The following is a 27,516-nucleotide window of genomic DNA, read 5'->3' as shown; positions in this document are numbered from 1 at the left end:
ATGCAATATGACTTGAAATATGTTTATCAAAAATCAATCAAAGGCCAAGCTATTGCAGATCAACTGGTAGATTTTCCCCTGGCAGATGATGTAAAAGTAGATAATGATTTTCCTGATGAGCGCATCCATAGTGTTCAGCAATCTCCAATTTGGATTATGTTTTTCGATGGCTCTAAGAATATGGCTGGCATAGGGATTGGGATACTATGAATCACACCTGAGAAGGAGATGATCCCTTATTATCTCAAACTCGATTTTCATTGTACTCACAATATGGCTGAGTATAAAGCTCTAATACAAGGCCTGAAAATTTTATAAAATTTTAATGTCAAAAGAGTATATACCTTCGATGTTTCACTGCTTGTCATCAACTAGGTCAAAGCTGAATGGCAGGTGAAAGATCAAAAGCTAATTCCTTACCAAAAGATCATCTTATCTCTCATTAATAGCTTTAAGGAATTCCAACTTTATCACATCAAGAGGGATTTAAACCAAGTAGCTAATGGCTTGGCTAGTTTAGGCTCTATTATGTCCTTTAAAGATGAGGAATCTTGTTGATCTTTCGAAGTAGGCAGACTTGATTAACCAACCTTCATCCCAGCAATGCAAATAAACCAGGTAGAACAAGAGAAGAAGCCTTGGTATCAAAACATCAAGCATTATATTGAAACTAGAAATTTTCTACTAGAAGTGCCAAAAAGGAAGCGACGAGCGATCCAGTGCATGTCTTCCCGATATTTCATTCTTGCTAATGTCCTTTATCGTCGTGGGTTCAACGTTGAGTATGCTAGATGCTTATACAAGAATGAAACCATGAAAATTATTCAAGAAGCGCACGAAGGTATTTGTGGTGGCCATGTTGGTTTTCAAACTCTCGTCAAGTAAATTGTTCGAGCAGGGTATTATTGGAAAACCATGCAAGAAAACTGCTATCATTTTGTGAAGAAATGTGTCAAATGTCAGATGCACACACCTTCTATTCTTGTGTTGGCCATTTATTTGCAATATGTCGTATCTCCATGGTCATGCTCTATATGGGCTTTCGATGTTGTGGGCCCAATTACTCCTCCTGCTTCCAATGGTCACCAATATTATTTTGTTGCTATTGAGTATTTTATAAAATAGGTTGATGCTTTTACTCTGCGTACAGTGGAAGGTCGACATATGGTTTCTTTTATTCATAAGAATATTCTGTCATTTTGGCATACCATATGACATTGTTTCTAACAACGACAGTCATTTCAAGAATGAAATGATGAAGACCTTTTGTTCGAAGTTCTAGATTCATCACCATTTTTCAGCTCCCTATTATCTTCAAGGGAATGGTAAGGCAGAAGCCACCAATAAAATCTTGATCCGCATCTTGGAAAGAACTATTGAAACAGGTCGTGATTGGCATGAGAAAATCCATGATGCACTTTGGGCATATTGAACTACCATTCAGACTCTAACTAATGCTACTCCTGCAGAACTTGTTTATGGGACCGAGGTGGTATTACCACTTCATGTCTCTCAAATTTGTATAACTTATAGAGCTACCACTTGACCAGTATCAGTAACAGAGGTTGGTGCAACTTGATCTACTGGATGAAAGAAGGCTCAAGGTAACTGAACACGCTCAAGCTTATCGTCAGAGGATAGCCCGACAGTATACCAAGTTTGTTATCGAAAGAAAATTCTGAGTTAATGATCTGGTCCTCAGGTCAACAGCTCATCTCAAGCACCACCTACATGGCAAATGGTCACCAAATTGGGAAAGTCCTTATGTGATTAAGGAAGCGCTACCCCACAATGATTTTTGTCTGATCAATGCAGATGGGGGTGGAGTTGCCAAATCCTATCAATGCCCTACATTTGAAGAAATTTTATACTTGAATTTCTATGATATCTTTTGTATTCTTCCAAAGAGTTTTCTTCAATAGAAATTATCATTTGTCCTTCTTTCTTTGATCCAACATTCCTTTTCCTTGCTATACTGGGGCATCTATTATTATGAAACTTATTTTCGCTCATAATATCTTATGTATGTGGCAGGATCGAGAGATTCTTTCATTATCAATTTTCGAGACATGATCAACCTCCTTTCTTCCCCATTCAGGATAAGGGACAATTTTGAGATCATCCATAAGAGCGATAGGACTACCTATAGGGGTTTGTCCAAAATCGTGAACCTTTTTGAATTTTTTTGCAAAATCCCCATGATGATCACCAGAGCTTTTAAAGTGACAGTCTTTTTCAACATCAACCCTCGGGTTGAACTTTCAAAACCAATTTTCACCAAATTTTTCAAAATCAATCCTTGGGTTGAGTCTTTTTATCAAAACTAGTTTTCACCAGATTTTTCAAAGTCAACCCTCGTGTTGAGCCCTTTTTCAAAAACTAGTTCTCATTGGCCTTTTCAAAATTTGACCTTTGGATTGAACTTCTTTTCACCAGTCATTTTCAAAATTCGACTTTTGGGTTGAACTTCTTTTCACCGGTCATTTTCAAAATCACCCTTCGGGTTTGAACATGTTTATCAAGACTAGTTTTACCGGTCCTTTTCAAATTCAACCCTCAGGTTGATTCTCTTTTTATCAAAGCTAGTCTTTTTCGAACGTAACCCTCGGGTCAATCTCCTTTTTTATCTACCATATTTTTCAAAACCAACCCTCAGGTTGACTCCTTTTGTCAAAACTCGTTTTCACCAGATTTTTCAAATTCAACACTCATGTTGATCCTCCTTTCAAAACTACTTTTTCCAACAGTCTTTCCAAAATCAATCATCGGTTGATCATCTTTTATCAAAATCGGTCTTTTCATCAAATCCAGTTTCGTACTAGTCTTTTCATCAAATCAGTTTCATAATGTTCTTTTCATCAAATCCAGTTTCGTACTAGTCTTTTCATCAAATCCAGCTTTCGGATTGGTCTTTCTATCGAATTCAACTTTCGGGTTGGTCCTTTTATCAAAATCCAATTTTGTGTTGGTCCTTCAAAATCCAATTCCCATGTTGGTCCTTTAAAATCCAATTTTGCGTTGGTCCTTCAAAATCCAATTTTGCGTTGGTCCTTCAAAATCCATTTTTTCACTGGTCCTTCAAATCCAGTTTTGTGTTGGTCCTTCAAATCCAGTTTTCATGATGATCTTTCAAATCTGGCTTTATGTCGGTCTTTTACAATTCAATTTTCAGGTTGATCTGTTATTAAATCTATTCAACTCTTGAGTTGAGCTTTTATCCAGTTGGCCTTTTCAAAATTCAACTTTGGGTTGATCTCTTTTTATCAATGCCAATCTTTTTAAAGATTCAACCTTCAGGTTGAACCAATTTTTGAACTGACTCAATACTTTTAGTTATTTTATCAACTTTTGCAAAGGACCCTTTTTCTAGGGAGAGTTTGAGGGAACTCGTTCTGTTTGCAACTACTTTCTTTGTCTTTTATGCAAGAACCCTTTTTCTAGGAAGAGTTTGAAGGAAACTCATTTTCTTCGCGAAGCCATTTGCAAAACAACAACCTTTGTCTTACACAAAGCACCCTTTTTCCAGGGAGAGTTTCAAAGGAAACTCATTTTCTTTGTGGCCTCCTTGTTAGCTTACTTTGGCCTCCCCCCTTCATAGAGGGTCCCTTTTTCTAGGGAAGAGTGTGATGGAACTTGCTCTTCTATGATACATTTTCAACCTTTACTATTGTCCGCTTTCAAAAAGAGAAACCTAAGATTAGGGAGTTTTGACAAAAACTTAATTTCTCTTTGAAAGACCCATTTTGCAAACACCTCCTTTCTAGGGAAAAGAGGAGTTTTTTTTTATCACCCGTTCAGGTAAGGGTCAAACCTGAGCCTCTCTTTGGAGAAAGAGAGAGGTCCAATCAAGTCAAGGATTTCGCCAAGTTGATGTCAAGCAATTCTTTCATAAAGGATCACCAGATTTGTTGCTAGTATGCTATCAAAAATATTTGTTGAATTCAAAAATTTTATTCATTACACAAAGGTTCACCTCAAACTACCTTATGTATTCTCTTTAAAAGGGTGAAACTTCTGTGAGATAAGAAGAAAAATTCAAGCTTTTCCTGTTGGTCAACTAAAAGGAATGAAGGAAAAATCCTCGATATGGTCGACAAAGGAATAACTCAATGACATTGAAAAGCCATAAATGAATTAATATTGACTATAGAAATAGAAAATTTTTAAAAAACAGTTCTTCTGGCAATAGGGCAGTAGAAATATATTGTGGTATAGCACCCACTTGTAAACACCCCAAATTTTCACTCACCTCCCCAACATTTCCACCAAGCATCAACATCCAGCCTCTGAAATCGCTGGAGGGCAAAATGGTCAGTTTCTGAGCTCGGACCTTGCAAAAGTCTAAATTTCATCTGCAACTCTCAAAATTTCTCTATTTTGTCTCAGATAGTCAAAATCTTACTCCTGACAGAAGACAGGAATCCTCAAGTCTTGGTTCAAGATTCCATTTCATAAGACATGACATTGCATATCATTGCATGAGCATTTCAAATCACTGCACTGCACAGCATGTCATTTCGAGGTCCAGAACTCTCGATTTCAAAATCTTCAATCCAGATTAGAATTTTAACTCTTTTCAAAATTGATTTCAAAACCCTGGGTCTTCAAAATTATCAATTTTTCCCATTTTACCCCCAGGACTCTGAATTTCAAAATATTTCCTCAGGAAAACCATCTGGATAGTTTTCAATATGGATTTCAGTCACTTCACCTCAGATTTTGCCCCTTTTTACAATTTCAAATATCCTCCTTTTACAAAATCGCCCTACAAGGGCCAACTCTTTCCAAAATTCCTGTTTTGCCCATTAGTCCAGATTTTATAAAAATTCCAAAAAGAGGTTTTGTGGTTTTATCCTTATTTCAATAAAGAAGCAATGTGGGACCCACACTGAGGTGGTGTCACACAAGCTTTCCTTTTGAAAAAATTGAATTTTGAGAAAAACCCAAAAATATAGGAGCCTTGTCCCCTGGATTGGTGCCACTTGTCATTTCTCTCTCCTCCCATTTCCATGCCAAGTGTCAGTGTGGGGCTACCTTCAGAAGCCGCCACATGTCATCCCATTTATCTGCCATGTGTCACCCTATCCATCCTGCGCCATGTGTCATTTCAAAGACTACCAGGAGATGCCAAGTGTCATAGGTTGTCCTGTCTAGAAAAAGTGGAGTTTGTCTCCTCTGAGGTGGCGCCACTTGAAGTGTGTCTCCTGCAGGGGACACGTGTCAACCTCTCCCTCCTTCTAGAAAAGTAGCCTGACACATGTCTCTCCCTACTTTTCTCAGAAAAGTAGGAGACATGTGTCACTCCTAAATTCCTACAAAAAAGGTAGGCTTGTTTCCTCTGAGGTGGCGCCATCTGGAGTGTCTCCTGTAGAGGACACATGGCAAGCTCTCATTTCCTCAGAAAAAGCAAATGCCATGTGTCGTTTTCTGCTTTCTTCAGAAAACTAGAATTCAAACATTCAAACCTCCTCATAGGTGGCGCAGATCCTGAACTCCTACCTTTTTCATCCTGTCTGAGATGGCGCCACATGGCTTGGCCCACCTTCTCTCCCCTCTGCCACGTGTCATTCTCTGCTTCTTTCAGAAAAAGTAGAGGACACATGTCTTCTCCCTACCTCTTTCAGAAAAGTAGGAGACACATGTCACTCCTGGCCTTCTTCAGAAAAAGCAAACCATTCAAAATTCAAACAAGGCACTAGGTGGCAAAAATCCTGAGCTCTAATTTTTCCAGATGGCCTGAGATGGCGCCACATGTCCCTTTCCCTCCTTTTCCTCCCTCTTGCCACATGGCATTGTAAGAGCCACCCTGAGGGGGCGCCACATGTCCACCCTCCATTCCTCCAGGGCCAACCTCCATTTGAATTTCAAACTCCCCCCTGAGGTGGCGCCATTTGAGAAAGCCTCTCCAGACAGCTGACACTTGTCCGCCACATGTCCAGATCTCCTTTCACCAGAAAAAGCAAAATTCAAATTCCTCTGAGGTGGCGCCTTCTGAGCCCACTGCTCTGTCCTTCTGACATGTGTCAAACACCTTTTGAGGTGGCACCATTCCAGGACTCCACTTGGCTCCATTTTTATTTTTTATTTTATTTTTTATAAAGGTAGCCCACCATGAGGTGGCGCCACCTGAGGACTCCCTACAAAAGGTGAGTTTGAATTTCAAATTCCAAGAGAGCACCCTCTGAGGTGGCGCCTTCTGGGAGCTCCCTGCAGAGAGAATCAAGCTAACTTTTGAAAAATTCCAAATTCCCCCTGCTGAGGTGTCTCACCCACAAAATTTCCATTTTTTTTATTTTTCTCAAAAATTAAAACACCTTTTGAGGTGGCGCCACCTGAGGGCTCCCTGCAAAAGACAAATTCGAATTTCAAACCCCTCAGATGGCACCCCCTGAGATGGCGCCACATGGAGGGCTCAGATTGAGCCTGTTTGAATTTCAAAAAATTTCAGAAAAGTTATAAAAACAAGGGTTCACGCCCAGCCTAAAGGAGATCATTTTTTTTTAGCTCTTATGAATTTGCAAAATCTGACCTAGCCTTCCTAAAATCCGATTTTGAACTTTGGAAATCGTGCCCCCTTTGGCGCATTGAAGAAGGTGGAGTAGAGCTCGTGCTGTGGCCAATTCAATTCCAACAGTGGTCGATTTTGGTGGACCATCCGAAGCTCGGAGCGAAGGACGAAGGAAGCTCGTGATAGCTGCCCCTTTCAAGAGCTCCTACGCTGCATAACGAAGCAAGGTGCACTTCTTTTCCCATTGATTTGATTCCATAATTCGAATCGGGGGTCGTTTGAAGAAAGAGCTCATCCGAGGGATGGATTGAGCTATTCTCATAAAACGACATACAAAAAAATGTTTCATTATACTTCTTTAATGATTTTTAACATTCATATAGTTAGCTAGGTTTAATTTACATTTTATTTCATTCATTTAGTACATTTCATGAATTAATTAGGATTAATTTAGCCTTTATTTCAATTCTGCTTATTTTCAGTAGGTCTCTGTTTTTGTCAGTCAGTCCACACGTCATTTCATGCATTTGTTTTTTATTAAAAATCCCAAAAAAAATCACGGAATGCGCCCTTAGGTGTCCCTGAAATTTTGCCAAAAATTCGGAGGCATTTGAATTTGTTTATTGCGGTAAACATTCAAAATGGCAAGTCGGGTTTTGTTACCCGGGATACGTTTTGAAAATCATTTTCCAACTTGTAAAATCGCGATATCCCTCATGGAAGATCCGATTTTCGATCCGAAAGATGTTTTGAACTCGGGAGAATGTCTAGTTTTTAATATGATTTTATCAGATTTTTCTGATTTTTTTATTTCTGACAAAAATCCGAGAGTTCGGGACACGTGTCAGAGCCTAATTTGGGCCTTTGAGATCTTGGATCGACTTAGGGCTATGATTTCTCTTTGTGTGTTGCTCCAAATCTGAAACTGTAAAAAGTGAAAGTGGTGTCCGAGATGTCCTCTATTTGAATCTGAAAGCCTGTAATTTTTAGAATAGTGTTGACCCCTGCTTCGGATTTTTCTTGTCAGCACCCTATTTTGCTACATTTGTCTGTTCTGTTAGTTTAGGCAGGAATAGTTATATTTTTATCGGTGTTTATGTTGATCAAATGCCACAGTCATAAACATGAAAGTTGTTCATGTAGGTGTCTTGCATAGCTCTGATTAATTTCATAAATTTCCATGGCCGTTTTGTATTTTTTAGCATTTTACATCAGATTAGTGTGATTTTTACCTCTGTCTGAACTAAATCCCTGTTATTGAACTCACCATGGCTCAAATCCCGAGGCTGTAAAAACCAAAAATGTTCCATTTCGGGTCTTTTAGCAGTCTGCAAAATATCAGAAATTTCAATGGTGTAAATCTTGCGTTATCATATTAAACATTGCATTTGGTTCGGATCCATAGGCAAAATCCATCATTTTAGGACTTTCCTTGAATTTTGGCATTTAAATCATATCATTTCATGATTTTTAGCATTCTAGGCTGTTTATCAGAGTGTTTAGATGCTTCATACCGAATTTGGTGCAATTTGGAATCCATTTGAAGTTCGGATCATCCATAATACCAAAACAGGGTCCCGCAGGACCCAGATCCAAGCGAAAAACAAGCGAAAATCGTTATTTTTGATAAATTGCGAAATACCAAATTCTGATTTTACAGTCCTAATGTGTTTAGTAGCATGTCATCATGTCTCTTACTACATTTCATCATCATTTGATTCACTTTGAATTTCGAAATCTCAATTTTACCAAGTTTTCTTTCAAAAAACCCTGATTTTAAAGGTATAACTTTATAATTAGGGGTATTTTGGTCATTTTAACCTCAATTCCGAATTTCAAATTGTTTTTCACTGAATTTCTAGCATTTTCATCATTTCAAAATATCAAGGAAGCACGAGAATAGGGTTTATATCCAATTAAATCCAATAATTTCATAATATTATTGGAAAATCTTGGAAAAACCCACATATTTGAGCTAACCCAATTTCAAGTTTGGCAGGAACAATCAAAAGAAGGAGCTGAAGTCTGCAAATTTCTTTTATTTCCTTTATTTAGTGATGTAATAATGTAAATTTTGGAATAAGAGAGTTAATTTTCTGCTTAGACTAGGATGCATATCATATAGTTTAAAATTTATGCAATATCCTGCTTCTATGATTCATGCATTTTATTTCAAAAGCACTATGGATGTTCACGAATGGCACGTGCACCAACTCTTAGGGAGTTGATGGACTCGGTGGGATCCATATTTACGGCCCTAGTCGGAATATGGACGAGACCCAGATCCATCATCTTTCTACTAGTCACATTGAGCCTACACTCTTAGGCTATCTTAAAATGCACATCATATTTCCAATGTTTTCAAAGCATTATGCATTAAATCAATTAAACTCTGAACATATTCATGGCCACAGTCAGAATATGTGAAGGCTTTATTTTGACTTAATGCACATTTTTCCAACAAATTTCTTATAGAATCTTTCAAAGTGCATTTATTTACTCATGTCATTTGCATCATGAAATCATTGGTTTTCCCATGACTTTCTTAAGAAAACTTCATTCTCAAGAAATCGATTTCTCAAGAAACTCTAAGGATTTTTCAAAATCGGTTTTCCAAAGACAAGTTTCTCTACAGTTTTCCCTGGAAAATGATATTTTCTTAAGAGATTCAAAAGAGTTTCCCAATCTTTCTCCAAGATCCAAAATCGATTTCCAAGTATTTCAAAAGGTAAAATTCCCAGGATTTCGATTCCCCAAGTTTTGAATTTTCTTCTCCAATGAGTTTTCCTATAAATCTTCCATCATTTTCTTAAGAAAACTCTCAAAGTCCAAGTTTTCCTAAGAAGTGTTTCCCTTTTCAAAAGGTTCATCTTTTCTCAAGAATCACTTCCATTTTCCCAGGATTTTCAACCATTCATAATTTTCCCAAGTCTTTATGAACTTTCCTGAGATTTCAAATCTTTTCCATCTGAGTTTCCTGAGAAATTGACTTTCAGCTTTTTCCTGAGAGAATCTTTTCAACTCCAAATATTTTCCAAGCATACATCATGTTTTCCCAAGCTGCATTTTCCAAAATCTCATAGCACATGCCTGAATTCTCTGTGCATTTAGGATAGAACATAACTTTGATAATTTAACTAAGTCAAGCACAATTTTGGTCCTTGGTTCGATTACCCCTGTTAAAGGCGCAGGAACGGTCGAACCTCGTACCGACAGGTCGAGCCCCATCCCATGGATTTTCCCGCAATTTTCAAAAACGGAGGCGAGTATTTCAAAACAATTTCCAAAATCCGGTCAAGTTTGAAGCGCGAAAGCGTTTCCTTCCTTTTTCTCTTCCGCAAGGAAGGGAAGACGGGGGAAAAATTTCGCGACGATAACACCACTCCATTTCTCCAAACATTCAAGCATAATGAATTGTTTGCAAAAGGGATCTCTCAACTATTTTCGAGTTGAAGGATGATATGAGAGTTTTAGATCTCTAAAAGACAAAGAAGACTCGGATCATCACCAAGTTGAAGGCTGATGTGATGAACTTTCCCTATAAAATGCTTGCTTTATGCTACAAGGAACAAATTTTTAACCAAAAAAGACACAATATATTTGTAAGAAGGGAATTCTCAATTGTCACCAAGTTGAAGGGTGACATGAGAGTCTAATCCATGGGGACAAGAAAAGCTTTGATCATCTTTGAGTTGAAGAAGGATGTGATGTGCCCTTCTAGGAAAGATTTGAAATATCGCTAAGTTGAAGGCTGATAAGCCGAACTTCCCGCCAAACCCCAAAAGGGCTTAAATCTCAATTTTATGTGTCAAAGAATGCAAAGAGATATGATAAGTAAACCCCAGATATCAAACTGCCAAATTGTCAAGAATCGTCTTTACTTATGTGAAATTCTTTGTCAATATCTTTTCATTCACTTGCTTTTATGAAACTGAGAATGATTCATCTCTTCTCATATCAAGGAAATGGACAGCTTCCTTGAAGAAACCTGATAGCAACAACTTGAATTTGATTCTTGATTCTATGAGGTTAGCCTACTTGGAGGTAATACCCTAGGTAGAAGAGGGAATATCTTTCGCACATACGTGCATATTTTCAAACATTTTGATTAACTACAATTTCTGTGATATTGGCAATTTTTCCTGGCTATCCTGACATAAAGCAAGAACTTGACTTTTTTTTATGTATCCTTGCGCCTTTTTGTTATCCCTCTTCAGGATTCAAAAACATGAGTTTTCAAAGTCCTCTTCTTTTTGGTTTGAGCGCCTGGGCTATCAAATCTTGCACATTCCCTGTTTTTCTCTATTGTCCCGCCATAGACAGTTCCTGCTCAGGTTAAAGGTTGAACCTGAATCTTCGCAAAAGCTTATTTCAAAATCTTATTTTGTCTCAGTCATGAGACCCCCCTTTACAAACTTTCCTTTTCAAAGCTTTAGGGACCCCATTTTTCTCAGTTTTTGCAACCCTTTCAGATTTCGTGCAAATTTTGGAAGTCCATCACGATTTTCCCACCCCCTTTTCAACCAAAGCCTTTTGTCTTCAAGGATTCTGTTCTTTTTAACCCATTCAGGTTATGAATCTTTGGTCACAAGGCCGCCTCTTTGTTTCAAATTTTTTTTTCTCAAAGGCTTTCAGGGAGTTTGTTACACCTCTTTCTGGGATTCCTCACCCCTTTTTATCCAGCCCTTTATTTTCAAGGATTACATTCTTTCATCCCATTCAGGTTAAGGGTTAAATCTGAAATTTTGCAAAAGATCATTTTTAAAAGTTCCTTCTATGTCTCAGTCATGAGGGCCCCCTTTATCAATCTCCCTTTTCAAAGCTTTTAGAGACCCTATTTTCCTCACCTTTTGCAACCTTTTTCAAATTTTGGGCAAAACCCGAAAGTGCCATCACGGTTTCCTCATTCCTTTGTATCAATTCCGTTATTTCCAAGGATTTTGTCCTTTTTAAAGTCGTTTAGGATAAGGTATTAAACATGAACCACATTTTATGAGGGATTTTCAAAATCAATTCTTTCACACTCAGTTTAGATTTTCTAACTGGAGAATTTTTGTTATTTCAAATTTGGTGTGTTTTTCTTTGCCACTAAGTCCAGCTTTCAACGGGCTTAGTAGCAAAGAGGGGCATCTATAAACACCTCAAATTTTTTAGGTTCATTTTTAGACACCCCCTTCACACAGATGTCAGTGCATGGATTAAATAATAAAAATCTAAATCTAAGATGATCATAAAAAAAATGAAAACTACATGGGATTGATTTAATGTAGTTGGTTGAAAGAGAGGTTTAGCCTATGAGAGGTCGAATCCTTTTTTCATGGTAGTTGTAAAAGAAAATAAAATTAGAAGCTATGTTAATAATCAATAAAGTGAATAAAAGAGAGGGAAGAGTATAGCTGAGATTCTCCTTAGCTGCAATTGCAAAAGGAAGAAAGAAAATGAAGGGAAAAAGAGAAGAGGGAAGGGTGGCACTTGGAGAAGGAGGAAAGAAGAATTAAGAAGAGGAAGGATTGTTGGGCATCAGATGGGCTGGACGTTCCCTAGAGCTTCCTATTTATAGGAAAAATCTTGGCTGAGGATAGAGACTCCAAGGTTCTAGATCAGCATTTAATTAGCAAAATTTTAAAAAAAATTAGAGACTAGAGGGGGCGATTTTCTTAAAGAGTCCCATTTGAAATTGTTTTTGACTTTTCTTATTTCAAACTAATTAGAGTACCTAAGAGGCCTAAATAAATTTGGAAATCTCTAAATGTAGCACCACCTAGGTGGGGTCCGCATTGGTTTTTAAAACAATTAAAACAAAGATTTTAAAAAGTTTAAAGCAAAGTTAAAAATAAGAGGATAAAAATGAAAATAGAGTTCTAAATCAATTCGGTTTCTGAAATAATAAGGACCAAATGAAATAAAGTGAAATGAAATGATCAAGAAGTGACGCCACCTAGGTGGGTCCCATCTAATGTGAATTAATTGGATCTAAGATCCATTTTGAAATTCAAGTTTGATAAAAAACTAAATCAAAATCCGATCTGGATCCAGATCTGACACATTGAAAAAGATGTTTTTCTGAAAAGGGCATTTCAAAATATCAAATATAAAGCACTGGGTTTAGATTTAAAAGATTAGCTTTGAACTCAGGTTTAAAATTAGAAGAAGGTTTAAATTTGGATCTAGATTCAAAGTTTTAAAATGATAAATGGATCTAGATCTCAGACCATGAGTCTGATCCATAATGATGAAAGTTTATGGATCAAAGATAAAACACTTAAAATGGATCCTGGATAATGAAAATAATAAGCTAGATCCTGGATCAAAGGTAGAATTAGAAAGTGGATCGAGATCAAGATAATGTGATGAAAATAGATCCTGAATATTGAATAAGAATTGGAGAATGGATCCTGAATAACAAATGATTGGATCCTGGATATCTGATGAGATAATCCAAGTTCAGAAAATAAATTGGACTCTAGATATAGATAACAGAATGAATTGAATAAAAGACCCAGGTTCAAGATAGAAAATAGATATCAGATATCAGATCCAATATTAGATTGGACCCAAATTGAAACACGAATTAAATCTCGGATATAGATATAATTTTAGAAAAGTAATTGATTCGAGTTTGGACTAGAAATTGATTGAATGTCCACTTTGAATAGAAATGACCAAGGTCAGAAATGATTTTACCCTATAGGGCGAAGAATGACACTTGGAAGACTGGTTTGAACAAGGTTGAACTGAATTAGACTGGGTTCTAAGGTTTCTAAACTTAGATTAACTAAAAAGGCACTGACTCAATTAGACTCCTAGACTAGGTGATCGAAAATAGAAACAATTCTTAGTGAAATGATGAGAATTTCACTATAGAGTGAAGTAAGTAACGAGAATGTACGGGGTTTGAGCTGAAATGACACTCAACTAGACTAAGGTGAACTAAATTCAGAGTTAAATCCTAGCTAGGCTGACAAGGGTTAGCTCAATTCTAGTTGAAATGAGGCGGACTGAGCTAAAACAGACTTGAAGAATGTGGGAAACAAGTTTGAACCAACACTGGATCACTTGAACTCTTGGTGAGCTCAAGTTAGACACAGAAAAATAGGATCGACAGGAATTGACCGACTCTGAGACAATTGGCTTGGATTCGAGCTAGAAATGAGCTCATTTCTCATGAAATGAACCAAATTTAGCTGAAATAAAATGACACTACTCATCGTGAGCTCAGAGAAGCTAGAAATGATTGATATTCTAATTCTTCTGAGCTTAAAATGAGTTGGATTGGTTCTAACTGACAAGGGTCTAAGGTTACCTAGGAGTAAAATGGTAATTTTGCTGGTAGAAAAGAGTGAAATGATACCTAAATTGGAATAGACCTAGGGGTTAGGCTCATACACTGTACTAAAGAGGTTGGCATCTGTGCGAAGGGGGTGTCTAGAAATGAACTTGAAAAATTTAGGATGTTTACAGAACTACATTAGATGGATATAAAGATTGTATTCCTTAATGGTGACATTGATGAGACAATATATATGGTGCAACCAAAATATTTTGTCTCAGGCCATGCGAAGAAAATAGTTTGCAAATTAAAGAAATCCATTTATGGACTCAAGCAGGCTTCCTGTCAATGGTATGATAAATTTTATCAAGTTGTCCTTTCATTTGGTTTTGAGATGAATGTGGTTAATGAATAATGCATATACCATAAATTCAATGAGGGTAAATAAACTTTCATCGTTTTATATGTCGATGACATACTACTTGCCAGTAACGATATAGGCTTATTGCAAGAAACCAAGAGATTTCTAACAAAGAAATTTGAAATGAAAGATCTTGGTGATACCTTTTTTGTATTAAGAATTCAAATATATCAAAATCATTCTTGAGGTATTCTTGGATTATTACAAAAGAGCTATATCGAAAAGATTCTTAACAGATTTAACATAAAGGATTGTAAACCAGGTGACACCCCTATTGCTAAGGGAGACAAGTTTAGTCTTTTTCAGTGCCCCAAACACCAGTTTGAAGTAAAGGATATGGAAAAAATTCTCTATGCATCAGCTATAGGGAGTTTTATGTATGCTCAAGTGTGTACACGTTTAGATATTGCATACATTATAGGGATGCTACACAGATATTTGAGTAACCCAAGAATGGATCATTGAAAAGCAGCCAAAAGGGTTATGCGATACTTACAAAAAATAAAAGTTTACATGCTCACACAAGAAAAGTCAAATCAGTCAGAGATCATTGGGTATTCTGATTCTGACTTTGTCGGGTGATAAGACAGTCGTAGATCTACATCAGGTTTTGTTAGTCGGATGAGCTATCTCTTGGAAAAGTGCTAAGCAGACACTCATTGCTTCTTCCACTATGACGACAGAGTTCGTAGCCTTTTATGAGGCATGAAATCATAAAATATGATTGCATAATTTTGTCATTGGGCTGCAGATTTTGGATAACATTGAAAGACCATTGAAGTTATTTTATAACAATAAGTCGATAGTACTATATTCCTACAACAATAGAAGTTTGTCAAAGTTGAAACATATAGACATCAAGTTCCTTGTTGTTAAAGAAAGAGTGTAAAATGGTCAAGTATCTATTGAACTTATTGGCACAAACTCCATGATTGTGAATTCGCTTACCAAAGTTTTACCACCCAAGATCTTTCATGAGCATACTGCTCGAATGGGTGTTGTATCATTTAATGATATGTTGGTTTAGTGAGAGTTTGTATTTGGATGTTCTGAAATAAAGATAAAGTTTTTTTTTACTATAGTATAAGGTTCAGGATCTAGTTTCACTTTGTACTCATTTATTGTGATCTCACTAAAGACTAAGGCATGACTAGTTAGAAATAGGCATATTCTGATCACATTACATATAATTTTCATGCTTCACATCCATGCTTGATCTATGTTGTTGGTTATGTCAATATATGTGATCATTGATAGGTCTATTTATGATGAATGTAATGAAGATCGCTTTAGTTCTATGTTGACATGATAAATAAACCAAATTGTTAAAAATGTCATTTGGTAAGATAGTGTTATTGAGCTTATAAAGTTATTGTATAATGTGTTATTGTATAATGTGTGATTGTATAATGACATATATAGCCCAAATGAAAAATTGTTAGATATTTTGTGTGGGCCTACATATCTAATTAATCACTCATTATAAACTATCTAAGGTATGGGCTCATTTAAAGTAATCTTATATTGTTGAGTCATATGACATCTCATATAGTATGGTTATAATAATGTGTAGATACTTAATGTGCGCTCATATGTCAGTTTTATATTTTTATGATGGTTTGAATTGAAAAGAAGACAATGTGGTATTTACAAATGAGTTATGGTCTCCAAAACCATATATAGTGGTGGTTTCTTTTTTCTCTCCCATCAACAAAGAGATTGTTCCTCTCTCATTTGGATTAGAAAAGAAGAAAAAGCCTCTAATAGAGGTTTTGAAAGATGAAAACTTCATCAAGATTTACCAGCGCAATAGTGGATTCATGTACGCTTCCGCACTATGATTTATTTTGATTTTTTTTTAATGATTCAGCATGAACAAATTAGGGATAAATAAGAATTATTTTTCTAAGTTTTCCGACATTTGATCTCTTATCTTTACACGTAAAATTTTCTGCCCGGTCAATCATAAGCTTGCTAATCAAGATTAAAACCAAAACTTATCCCCTTCAACTGGAAGAGTAAATCATCACGCTTTATCGAGTGGACGTATCTTATCTCATATATTTGTTTGGAAAATGCGCATCTTCAAATTGCTTCAAGAGAGAGTGGAAACTGACTGGCTTATAGATCGGCACAGGACAATTAACCACCCCTTTACTTTATCAGTAGCAAAAATATAAAGTAATCTTTTACTCTACTTTGTTAGCACCTCGAATTCATTTAGCTTTCCATTTTCTTCGCCTGAAAGAAAAAAGTAATATTTTTGTTCCTCTTTGTTATTGTCGTCGTATTCTTGTCGTGCTTACAAGACATTGGTATCCTATCTTCTCTGGTTTTCATTGCACGGTGTTTGCTGTTAAGCTCATCCGGTGGAAACCTGTGCTTGTACGGGAGCTGCTCACTGCTTAAGGCCTGACCTCCCCATTGGCTTAAGGTAATTTTTCCGAGGTTAAAGGGTGTATTCCGACCTCCAACCTTGACGCAGAAACTTGATGCACGTGCTCTGGTGTTTTATCTCTCCAAGTGAGTTTCTTTCACTGGACGATGGATTCTCACAAAACTTCAATCGTCAATTATGCACAATTGGCAGCATTTTGATCACTTTGCATACCCACCAATTCGAAGCCAAGCAACACGATGAAAATCAAAGTACCTCTCTGTGGCGTCAAACCCCATGTCCACAACCTAGCAAAGTTGTAATTCCAACAGACAAGCAGCTGATTACAGAGGCCACGGAGAAAAATGTTTGGAATGACCCAGTCAATAATACCCTTCGAGTACACCCACAATTTAGATATGGACGCCTTACATCACCAAACTAACCAAGGTTAACAGGACGAATAAGATAGCTGGACTAACTAGGGCATTAGCCAAGAGAGAGCATGTTACGAAAAATATCCAAGAGAGAGAGAGAGAGTTAAATGCAAGGCATGTAGCATCTCTACCGCATGGTCCATGAACAACCCAGGGCTACACTTGTATCACCCATGAAGCAGGACTCCACATGAGTGTGCCGTAAGGAACACCTGCTTACTTCACATGAGCAAGTGTTTAGACAACCATTGGGATTGGTCTTGGAAGATACTAAGGAAACATGATTACAAAAGCTTCAAACCAACTTAAATTAAAGAAGGAAAAAGAAAAAAAAAACATTTGCAGCAAATTCATGACTCGTTAATACACCAATATCATATCCAGGAGTATCACGACGGGTACATATCAAATTATTCATGCTGCTTCAATCCTACAGCACCAACACTACCGCATGAGACCTCTGGCGAAATATCATGTGGTGTTATGTTTAGATGATCAGCTAAATCTCAATGTTGTAACTCTCTGAATGAATACAGAACAAGGTTAGTAGTACCCCAGTTGGCCGTAGTTCAATGACAAAACAAATGGCCAAACCTTTTTTTTCTTTTTCTAAAAATCTTAAAATTTAGTGGTGCCTTCGTGAAGAAGGATGGACAAAATCTGTTATTACTTCCAAGCAAACACGTGCAGCTTCTGTTTGTACAACATAGTTCTTTTCAATCTTGTAGAGGCAGACTCCCTTCACCTACATCAAATGGTTAACAAACCGATCCATGTGACGTCAAACCTGTCCTTTAGAAAGGGAAAAAAGGAAAAAAAACCATTATCTGGAACCCTTGTGTAGCTTGAAGCCAAAAATCCTTGGCGTGTAAGTTTGAACAGGTGGTGCAGGCTTTGCAGAAGGATAAGTCATCAAATACAAATGTGGGAATGTGGTCCCAAAGTAAGCCCCATCCATGTCTGAATGGAAGTTAAGCAAAATTTTAATATCAGATGAAGAAGAGTTTGAAGGAAAATCCATCATGTAGTCATAGACGCTCTGACTTGTAGCAAAAGAGGGGAAAATACAACTAGCAAAAATTAACAAGAAAAAATTCAGCAAGAGCTCCAGCAAGCAGCACTTTCAACCATGTTGAAGTGCTAGCCTGAAGGATAAAAGATGCAGAGAGTACTCAGCACTGCAGGATAAACTCACTTCCTAAAAGACAAGCCAGGATTAGAAAAAGAATATCTTTTTATTATTTTCACAGTGATCTTCTATCATTGTACTTGAGTGTCAATACATGCATTAACGTTTTCTAGCATATATATTGCTGCAAGATGTGCATTCAGCTTAAATGATAAATATAACAAGGTGAGTAGAGGTAATATAAGTGGAAGAACAAAATATACAAGCAACTAGTTTTTCAACAAAAAGAATATATATATATATATATATATATATATATATATATGTGTGTGTGTGTGAGTAATACTACGGTGCTCCGGGAGCACCTACCCCCACCTACTAGAAATCATGGTTATAGATTGCATCTTCTCAATCAGACCTTATAATGTACTTAATACAGTTTATTTGATAGGAATCATGTTTTTTGGTCATCAAAATATGTTTTTCTAAGTCATGAAATTTTGGTACATTGTGACTCATTGATTTTTTGAAGATCTTAAAAACACCTACATGTATGCCATAATCACATGATCCAAAACTTGTTTTTCACTAAATAATGATTGTCAATCATATCTATAGGGTCTGATCAACGAAAAAGTACTCAAATTTTGAAAATTTGAAGCTTCTATTAGGTGGGAGTAGGTGCTCTGGGAGCACCCTATCATTACTATATATATATATATAGGGTAATACATCCATACTAAATGAAATATGCAAAATAGATTTTCTGACTCTTCTGGTGGGTTTTTTTCATGGTTCTGACCCCATAAATGTGTTGGACATGGTCAATTTACTGGGAATCCACACCTGGATATTGAGTTTTCGGTGAAAAAAAATGATATTTGGAGCCTTGAAAATTTACAAAGATTTTGGACCGTTGAAAATTTACAAAGAATTTAAAAATAAAACGAAAAAAGCCTGAAAAACCCATTTAGCATGTTTCATTTAGCACAGATGTATTACCCTATATGTGTGTGTGTGTGTGTGACACTTAACTCTTCGCCAGAAAAGCCACACAAAATAATGTTCCTATCCAAAAACTTACAGGGTTTCCACAACCAACGTGTCACTAAGGATATGTTTGGCTGCCCTTTTCAAAAATGAAAATGAATCACATGAGAATTGGAATCTCGTGATACTCCAAATCACATGATTTGGAATCTCATGATTCCAAATCTCAAGTTTGTTAGCGAGAAGAAAGGAATTCCATTTGCATGTCAGCAGGAAGGAGGTGGAGCTCGCTGCTGGTGATTTCTGGCGAGCTCCACCCCGCCTCAGTTCACATGCTAAACCAGATGGGAGGGAGGGAGGGGAGGGGAGGCTGTGGCCAGCAAGCTCCAACCTGATGCATCAACAGAAAAAAAAAACTAAGGGGCCCTTGCTGGGAGGGCTGCCCTTTGCATTCAAGCAGGGAGGAGGTGGAGCTTGTTGGTGATGATGTCAGGCAAGCTCCACCTCGCCAACAATGTAGAAAAAAAAAGGGGCTTCCCCTTTGCATCCAACAGGGAGGAGTGGAGCTCGCGGACAGTGACTTCCGGTGAACAGGTAGAGCTCAACGAACAGCATTAGCGGCGAGGTCTACCTTGCCTCAACCCCTGTGCCAGCCAGCAGGAGAGGCAGAGCAGCAGGGTCACAGCTGTTCCACCCGCCCAAAAGAACCAAAAAAAAATACCTGAGTGGTGCGTGTTGCCGGCAACTGTTGACTGTGCTTCGATGGTCTTCTCCGGTAAGCTGGCTGGATGAGAACCCCAACCCTCAACCAGACCAGAAGAGACGAATGATGTTACATTGGGGCATTTTTAAGCCCCCAAGGTTCATTTGTTGGTAGAGCCCGTGTGATTTCGAATCAAGTGATTTGAAATCACAAGGCAAACCGTGAGATTCGAAATCTCATGGGTTGACTTGATTTCGAATCACGAAATCACGTGAACCCCAAATCTCATGTTTGGTTGAGCATGAGATTTGGGGCCAGGTGAGAATCACTCTCTCATTCAAGTGAGAGAGTGATTCTCATGTAATCGATCCAAGCATATGCTCTAAAAGCATCCGATATGATAATCTAGAACAATCATAGCTTGAAAACACAGTGACTCATGACTTTCAGGTTTGACCTATAACCAGGATTCATTTAGGTCAATATGAGCAACTACAATCAACATAGACCATGTGATACTAAGTTTATCCAATTCCAAAAGGTTAGCACGGCCATTTTTTTCAATACTTGAAACTCATAGCAGAAAAAAACTATAATTGGAACACGACTCATTTTTTCTATGGTTAACAAAAGTATTACCTGGAGTGTTTCCTTATGTAGTTCTTTCCCTCTCCCACTAGTCTTGCACTTACCCTTTAAGTAATTAAACTTTTATGAATTTATCCATCTCTTTTTCTTTTTATCACTTATTTTTTTTTATTCATATGGGCTTTGCTAAAAGTTTCTGGTTTCTCCTTTTTTTCCTGAGTTTCTTGCATATCTCTTTCTTCCTGTGGGGTTGCATCAAAGTGTTCTGTTCTTCCCCTGGTTAGAATATCCTATGCCTATGTCCCTTCAGCAACCTAAGATACCAGTACAATCCAATAGTCCAAATTCACAAATTCACCACGGTATTCCTCTGGTTCCCCTCAAATGCCACCACTTTCTCTCAGTGATGCTACACAAATAAGCAGCCAGTGTTCATTCCCACTTTGGGATCCAATCCACTAGAGGCACAAGGGACAATTGCATCAGAATCAAGGACCGGGTTGCACATCCGAGCTGAACCATCCAACCTGGCCCTCAGTTAGGGAGCTGGGCAATGACATGGCCACTCAATTTCCTCAACAGCTGGTCAATGTGGTGCACCTGAAACTCATGAAAATTTGACAACGGATAAAAGTGTTGATTCTTCAGTGGCACAATCAGCACAGATAGTCAACTTGCGAGGTTACATCCATGCCCTCCCATCCCTCTCTCATTTATCCAATTCAGGGTACTTGTCACAGGTGTATTTCTTTTACAGGCCAGTGCGGCGCGACGGTCCTTTCCTTACCGCCGCAAGCCTATCTGGTCACTCGCTTGCCACTGCGAAAGCTTTGAGTATAGAGTGCAAGAGAGTGAAAGAGAAAAGAGAGAGAGAAATTGTAATCACTTGAAGGTAATCACAACGAGAGTGAATAAAGAAAGCTCAACGCATTTGCATTTATTCACTGTTTGATCAACCTGAACCGAGGTACAAGGGTGGCCCAGAGAAAGTTACAAATGACTTAACACTTACATCATGACTCAACCAAAGCAAAACAAACTCTAGACACAACTGTACAAAGTAGGTCACAAGGGAACATGCTCCCCCTTTCAAATCATGTGCCGCCCTCGGCGCCATCTGCTTCATGGTAAGCCTTGACTTCATCTAGGTAGTGGTTTTTCATCTGGAATGCTAGCTCCCACGTCGGTTTTGTTGCCTCCTCCCACTGCACAAAATACTTCTTCGCTTCGCCCAAGTAGTTGATCTTGTGATGAAATATTTTGTTAAGATGTTTCTCAACCCGTTGTGTTGTCGAGGCCCTCTACAGGATAAGAGCGCGTTGTGGCATGCTACATTCTGGATCCTTCTCATCCGCATAAAACAGTTTTAGGTTGCACACGTGAAATACTGAGTCCACCTTGAAGTCTGGGGGCAGGTCTAACTTGTACGTCAACCTACCTACTCTCTTGGTGACGGTGAACGGTCCCTCATACTTCATGATCAGTCTGTGGTGTCGTCCACGAAAGATGCCTATGCGATCAGGATAAAGTTTCACCAACACTTGGTCACAAACACGAAACTCAACAGGCCGACGACATTTGTCCGCCTACTTCTTCATTCTCTTAGTCACCTTGTGCAGAACGCCTTCGCCAGCTTGGTCTGCTCGTGTCAGTCTCGAACAAACTGATAGGCAAAGGATGACTTTCCCTTCTCTTGTGCGGCTAAAGTATGTGGAGTCAGCGGTTGCTGCCCCGTAGCCATCTCGAACAGACTGTGACCAGAAGGCTCACTCTTCTGAAGATTGTAGCAGAACCGAGCCATGTCTAGGAGCTTCACCCAGTCTTTCTGATTGGCACTAACAAAGTGCCTGAGATATTGCTCCAACAGTCTGTTGATGCGCTTTGTCTGCCCATCCGTCTGTGGGTGAAAACTTGTTGAAAATAACAGATCAGAGCCGAGTAGCCGAAACACTTCACACCAGAATTTTCCCGTGAAGCGAGCATCGCGATCGCTCACAATGCTTCTTGGTACACCCCAATGCTTCACAACATGCTTGACGAACAACTCTGCAGTCTTCTCGGCAGGGCAATCCTTCGAAATTGAGATGAATGTGACATATTTAGAGAAACGATCCACCACTACCAGGATAGAGCTAAAACCATCTATCTTCAGTGTACTAAAAATGAATTCCATGAAAATGCTTTTCCAAGAACGTTCTGGAATAGGTAGAGGCTCAAGGAGGCCGACAGTCTTTTGATTGGTCCCCTTGTCTTGCTGGCAGACGAGGCATGTTCGCACGTACCCCTCCACATCGTCCCTCATCTGCGGCCAATAGTAGTCATGCTCAATAAGTGTTAAGGTCTGCTCCTGACCTGGATGACTGGCCCATAGTGTATCATGGCACTCCTTAAGCAGTTCACGGGGGAGGCTTCCCCAACGCGGCACGAAGATGTGTTTCCCTTTTATCACGAGGTGGTCGTCCTGTAACCAAAATCGCCAAGTCTTTCCCGCTTGCGCAAGAGAGACAAGGTGTTGCATCGTTGTGTCTTGTTGCATACCTTTGCGGATGCGGTCCAGTAGCGCACCCTCCAAGTGAACTTCAGAAGGCTCCGCACGTGCAGCCGCCAGTTTCGCCTTGCGACTCAAGGCATCGGCAACAACATTGGTCTTTTCCACCTTATACTCTAATGTGAAGTAGAACTCCGCCAGGAACATTTGCCATCGAGCTTGCTTGGGCGTCAGCTTCTTCTGCGTCTGAAAATAGCTCGTGGTGACATCGTCCATCTTGACGACGAACTGAGCACCCAAAAGGTAGTGTCACTAGGTCCCGAGACAGTGCACGATGGTCATCATCTCACGTTCGTGCACAGTGTAGCGCCTCTCAGCATCCTTTAACTTTTGACTCTCATAAGCAATCGGATGTCCTTCCTGCATGATAACTCCGCCAATGGCAAAGTCTGAAGCTTCTTTATGGACTTCAAAGGGTTTTGTGTGGTCTGACAATCGCAGCACAGGTTCTCTCACCAAGGCTTTCTTTAAGCCATCGAAGGCATCTTGGCAAGCTCCTATCCAGAGCCATACTCGATTCTTCTTCAGCAAATCCGTGAGGGGCGCAGCAATAAAGGAGTAGCCTTCGATGAACCAACGATAGTAATTTAACAAGCCAAGGAATGACCGCAACTCTGGTACATTGGTTGGCAGACACCATTCTTGGATGGCTCTTATCTTCTGCCCGTCCATTCGCAGCAAACCATGCCCCACAATGTGGCCAAGGAAGTTGATCTTCTCCTGTCCGAAGAGACATTTCTCTCGCTTGACATAGAGGTCATTTTCCTTCAGCACCTGAAACACTGTTCGCAAGTGCCCAACATGATCCTCCATGCTGCTGTAGTAGATCACGATGTCATTAAGATAGACTACTACGAACTTGTCGAAGTAAGGGTAGAGAATCTTATTCATCAATGTCGTGAATATGGCTGGAGCATTAGTCAACCCGAATAGCATCACCAGAAATTCATAGGCACCATAGCGAGTGACACAAGTTGTCTTTGGCTCATTATCATCTACAATCCTCACCTGCCAGTAACCCAATCGCAAATCCAACTTCGAAAAGATTCGGGCACTACTTAATTGATCGAACAAGTCCGCTATCAGTGACAACGGATACTTGTTCTTCATCGTGACTTTGTTCAATGCACGGTAATCCACACATAGTCGTTTGGAGTCGGCATGTTTCACCCGAAAGAGCACAGGGGCGCCAAAGGGTGCTTTTGAGGGACAAACGATGCCTGCTTCTAACATCTCGTCGAGTTGCTTGCGTAGTTCTTTCAATTTAGCTGGTCACATGCGATAAGGGACCATAGCAGGAAGGCTTTACTCCTGGGTCAACTCAATCCTGTGGTCGACCTCGCATCTTGGTAGCAGACGCTTCGGTAGTTCTGGGGGCATAACTTCTTGAAACTCCGCCAACAGTGGAGCAAGGGTCGGCGGCACTGTTGCTTCAACCTTCCCTTCTTCAATGCGCACAGCAACTAAGAATGTCTGCTCTCCCCACTTGACACCCTTCTTCAGTTGCATCACAGATAGTATTGAATTCTTACCTCCAAGAGTGAGGCACTCCATCGTGTGCGATGAGTCTGACCCCATAATTGTCAATGAATTCACCTTCGACAACATCATTACATTATGGCTGCGAAGAAACTCCATGCCCAAAATCATCCGAAAATTATCTAGGCACACCACTCAGAAGTTAGCTTTGTCGGCCCAACTCTCAATTTGGATAGCCAGATCCCTTACTTCACCAAGGATGGACTTGGCCACAGAGTTCACTGTTTTGATGGTCCTCTACTTTGGCCTGGGCTTTAAGCCCAACCTCTCTGCCTCTTCCCGCAAGACAAAGTTATGTATGGCCCCAGAGTCTACCATTGCCATAGTAGACTTTCCATTCGTAATGACTTCTAAGTACATGAGTTCTTTGTTGACCGGTATGTTTTCCACTACACAGCTTCTGATCGCATTTATAGTTTGCATGGCCCCCATCCTGGGCAGCACGACTTCGGTATCACTATTTTCTGCTTGCACCGTATTGGCATGCGTGTCGTCCTTCAGGAGTTGCTTTGGACATTGTCTTGTGATATGCCTATCACCGCAAAACCAACAAGTCACAACCCGACCTTTGTTGTCATTGTTGTATTTCTTGAAATTTTGCTTCTTAAAGAAGTGGTGTTGGGTCAACGCCTCACCCTTGTTGTCGCGTCGATCCTCTTTCTTGCCTCCGTAGTCTGGCTTCTTCCCGACCTTGGTCGATGGAGTGAAGGTCTGGAGCTGAGTATCCACTAAGCGCTCGGTCGTCACATATGCATCTTCCAAAGTCTCGAGGTTGCTCCTTTCCACTTCGGACTATGCCCACGACTGCAGTCCCACAATAAACCAATTGAGTCTGTCTTCATCTGGCTTATTGGGTACGTCCAACATGAGCTTCTGGAACATCCTGATGTAATCTATTAAGGCTCCAGTGTGCTTCAATTCCGACACCATTCGATATGTTTGTCGATGTATATTTCGCAGCATAAAGCAGTTTCGTAGCTCAGTTTTGAAGGCCTCAAAAGTATCAATGACGCAATGCCCTCTTTCCATGTTGCTATGTTTTCGTCTCCACCAGGCTATAGCATCTCTGTCAAGCAGAGCTATTGCAGCCTTCACCCTGAGGTCTTCGACGAGTACATTCTGAATATCCAGATAGTCTTCCACCTGCAACAAAAAAAATTCAACAGCCTTGTTGTCTCTGGAACCATTGAATTTTGTTGCCCTCGGCACATCTATCTTTGATGAACTATCTCCACTTCCACCATTTAGGGTCACTATCTGTTGCAACGTGTGGTTCTTTAACTAAAGCTCCCCTACTTCAGTCTGCAGGGCGGTTATTGTCGTAGTCAGCGACGTAACCTGCTCTTGCAGGCTTGTTATCCCGTTGTTCAGTCATCCGAACGACTCCAATGAGCATAAAATCGCTTCATCATGCGAAGTCACATCAGCCATTAGTCTATTTACAGTCTTAGACATCTGCTCATGGCCCCGAGGTGAACCCATCTTCTCGGTCTCGACAACTACCTTACCTTTGGTGTTGCGCAAGTTGTATTGGGGTGCCACGATGTCTTGCTCACAAATCACGGTCTATCGACACGTCTCTCGACACTGACTCCAGAGTCCCTTCCCCAGCTCGAGAATGGGCTCTAGTACCACTTGTCACGGGCCTATTTCTTCAACAGGCCAGTGCAGCGCGACGGTCCTTTCCTTACCACCGCAAGCCTATCTGGTCACTCGCTTGCGGCTGCGAAAGCTTTGAGTATAGAGTGCAAGAGAGCAAAAGAGAAGAGAAAGAGAGAAATTGTAATCACTTGAAGGTAATCACAACGAGGGTGAACAAAAAAAGCTCAACGCATTTGCATCCATTCACTGTTTTGCCCGAAGGCATCTTACAGTTCAAATCTACGAGCTAACCCTTCAGGGTATTAATCAACCTGAACCAAGGTCCAAGGGTGGCCTGGAGAAAGTTACAAGTGACTCAACACTTACATCATGGCTCAACCAAAGCAAAACAAACTCTAGATACAATTGTACAAAGTAGGTCACAAGAGAACAATATCAATCCTTTAACTAATTATCATATTATCTAATCACTAGTCATCATTAAGTTGAGGACAAGCAACCGTGGTATGCGCTTGTTTTTGAACTCTAGAACGTTTTAAGTATGATTTTGCAAATAATACAATTCCAAAATCAAATATCAAGAAAGGGAACTTAAGTCTAAACTCATGAGTTATGATCTAATCAAGTAAACAAGAATACATGCATTATCTATCAATTTCAACACATGGGTAGGTTTTTATAAGGTTTGAAAAATCAATGGTCCAAAATCTTCATAATTTTTTTTGGATCCAAATATTCATTTTTCATAAAAAAAAACATGATTCAAGTGTAAATTCCTAGCCAAGAAAGGTACAAACCATCCAAATCACCTTAAGAATGATTCTAAAAGTTTCTTTTGGTAAATCCGACAACACAGATGTGGTCTCCATGTTCAAAAACCTAGGAATCAGCTCTTGCTACAAAATTTTTTGATGCATAAATAGGATTTTATAATGTGCTAAAAACTGTCACAAGGACTCTTCAACTAGGTGCCACACCAGTGTCGCACACGCACCCGATGCAGTCAACCTGACCCTGGGTGCAGTCAACGCACCCAGGGTCATTTATGTCCAACTTTTGGACTTTATATATATATAATTTTTTTTATATTTTTGCCGTACCCCCGCACCCAAGTTTTTTGAAAGTGCCGCACCCCCGCCCCCGCACCCATGTGACATAGGCTAAAAATCAACAGTTTGAAAATTTTGAAAACTTTCATATTAAAACAAACATGCCCTTAAATTTTTTTTTTTTGTGAAAAATAAAAAATGGTATGGAGTCAATCAACTTGCAACTTCACTTTCATTGCATGATATTATATAACTATCTGCTTCGCTTTACTATCATGTTTCTTTTTCTAAGGCATGTTTGCTTTGGTCACAAGTGGGATGAGCCATAATGCTTGAGAAAGTTGGTCAGGGAATC

At 39.2% G+C, this 27,516-nt stretch overlaps 1 protein-coding gene across 4 annotated transcripts in view; it reads right to left on the bottom strand.

Annotated features, from left to right (window-relative positions):
- Window positions 1-17,351: 17,351 nt before the first annotated feature.
- LOC149840328 (casein kinase II subunit beta-3-like) overlaps window positions 17,352-27,516 on the bottom strand; it is a 30,312-nt gene continuing 20,147 nt past the window's right edge. For all 4 annotated transcript variants that reach the window (XM_090004391.1, XM_090004389.1, XM_090004393.1 and 1 more), the window contains exon 5: window positions 17,352-17,973. In XM_090004391.1, coding sequence (XP_089860517.1) covers window positions 17,837-17,973 — 137 coding nt within the window. In that variant the 3' untranslated portion in view covers window positions 17,352-17,836. The remainder of the gene's footprint in view (window positions 17,974-27,516) is intronic.

This window comes from Nuphar pumila, chromosome 4, assembly GCF_984573655.1.
Source record: "Nuphar pumila chromosome 4, dmNupPumi1.hap1.1, whole genome shotgun sequence".
In the NCBI taxonomy this organism is placed as follows: Eukaryota; Viridiplantae; Streptophyta; class Magnoliopsida; order Nymphaeales; family Nymphaeaceae; genus Nuphar; species Nuphar pumila.
This window is presented reverse-complemented; position numbering and strand designations above follow the sequence as displayed.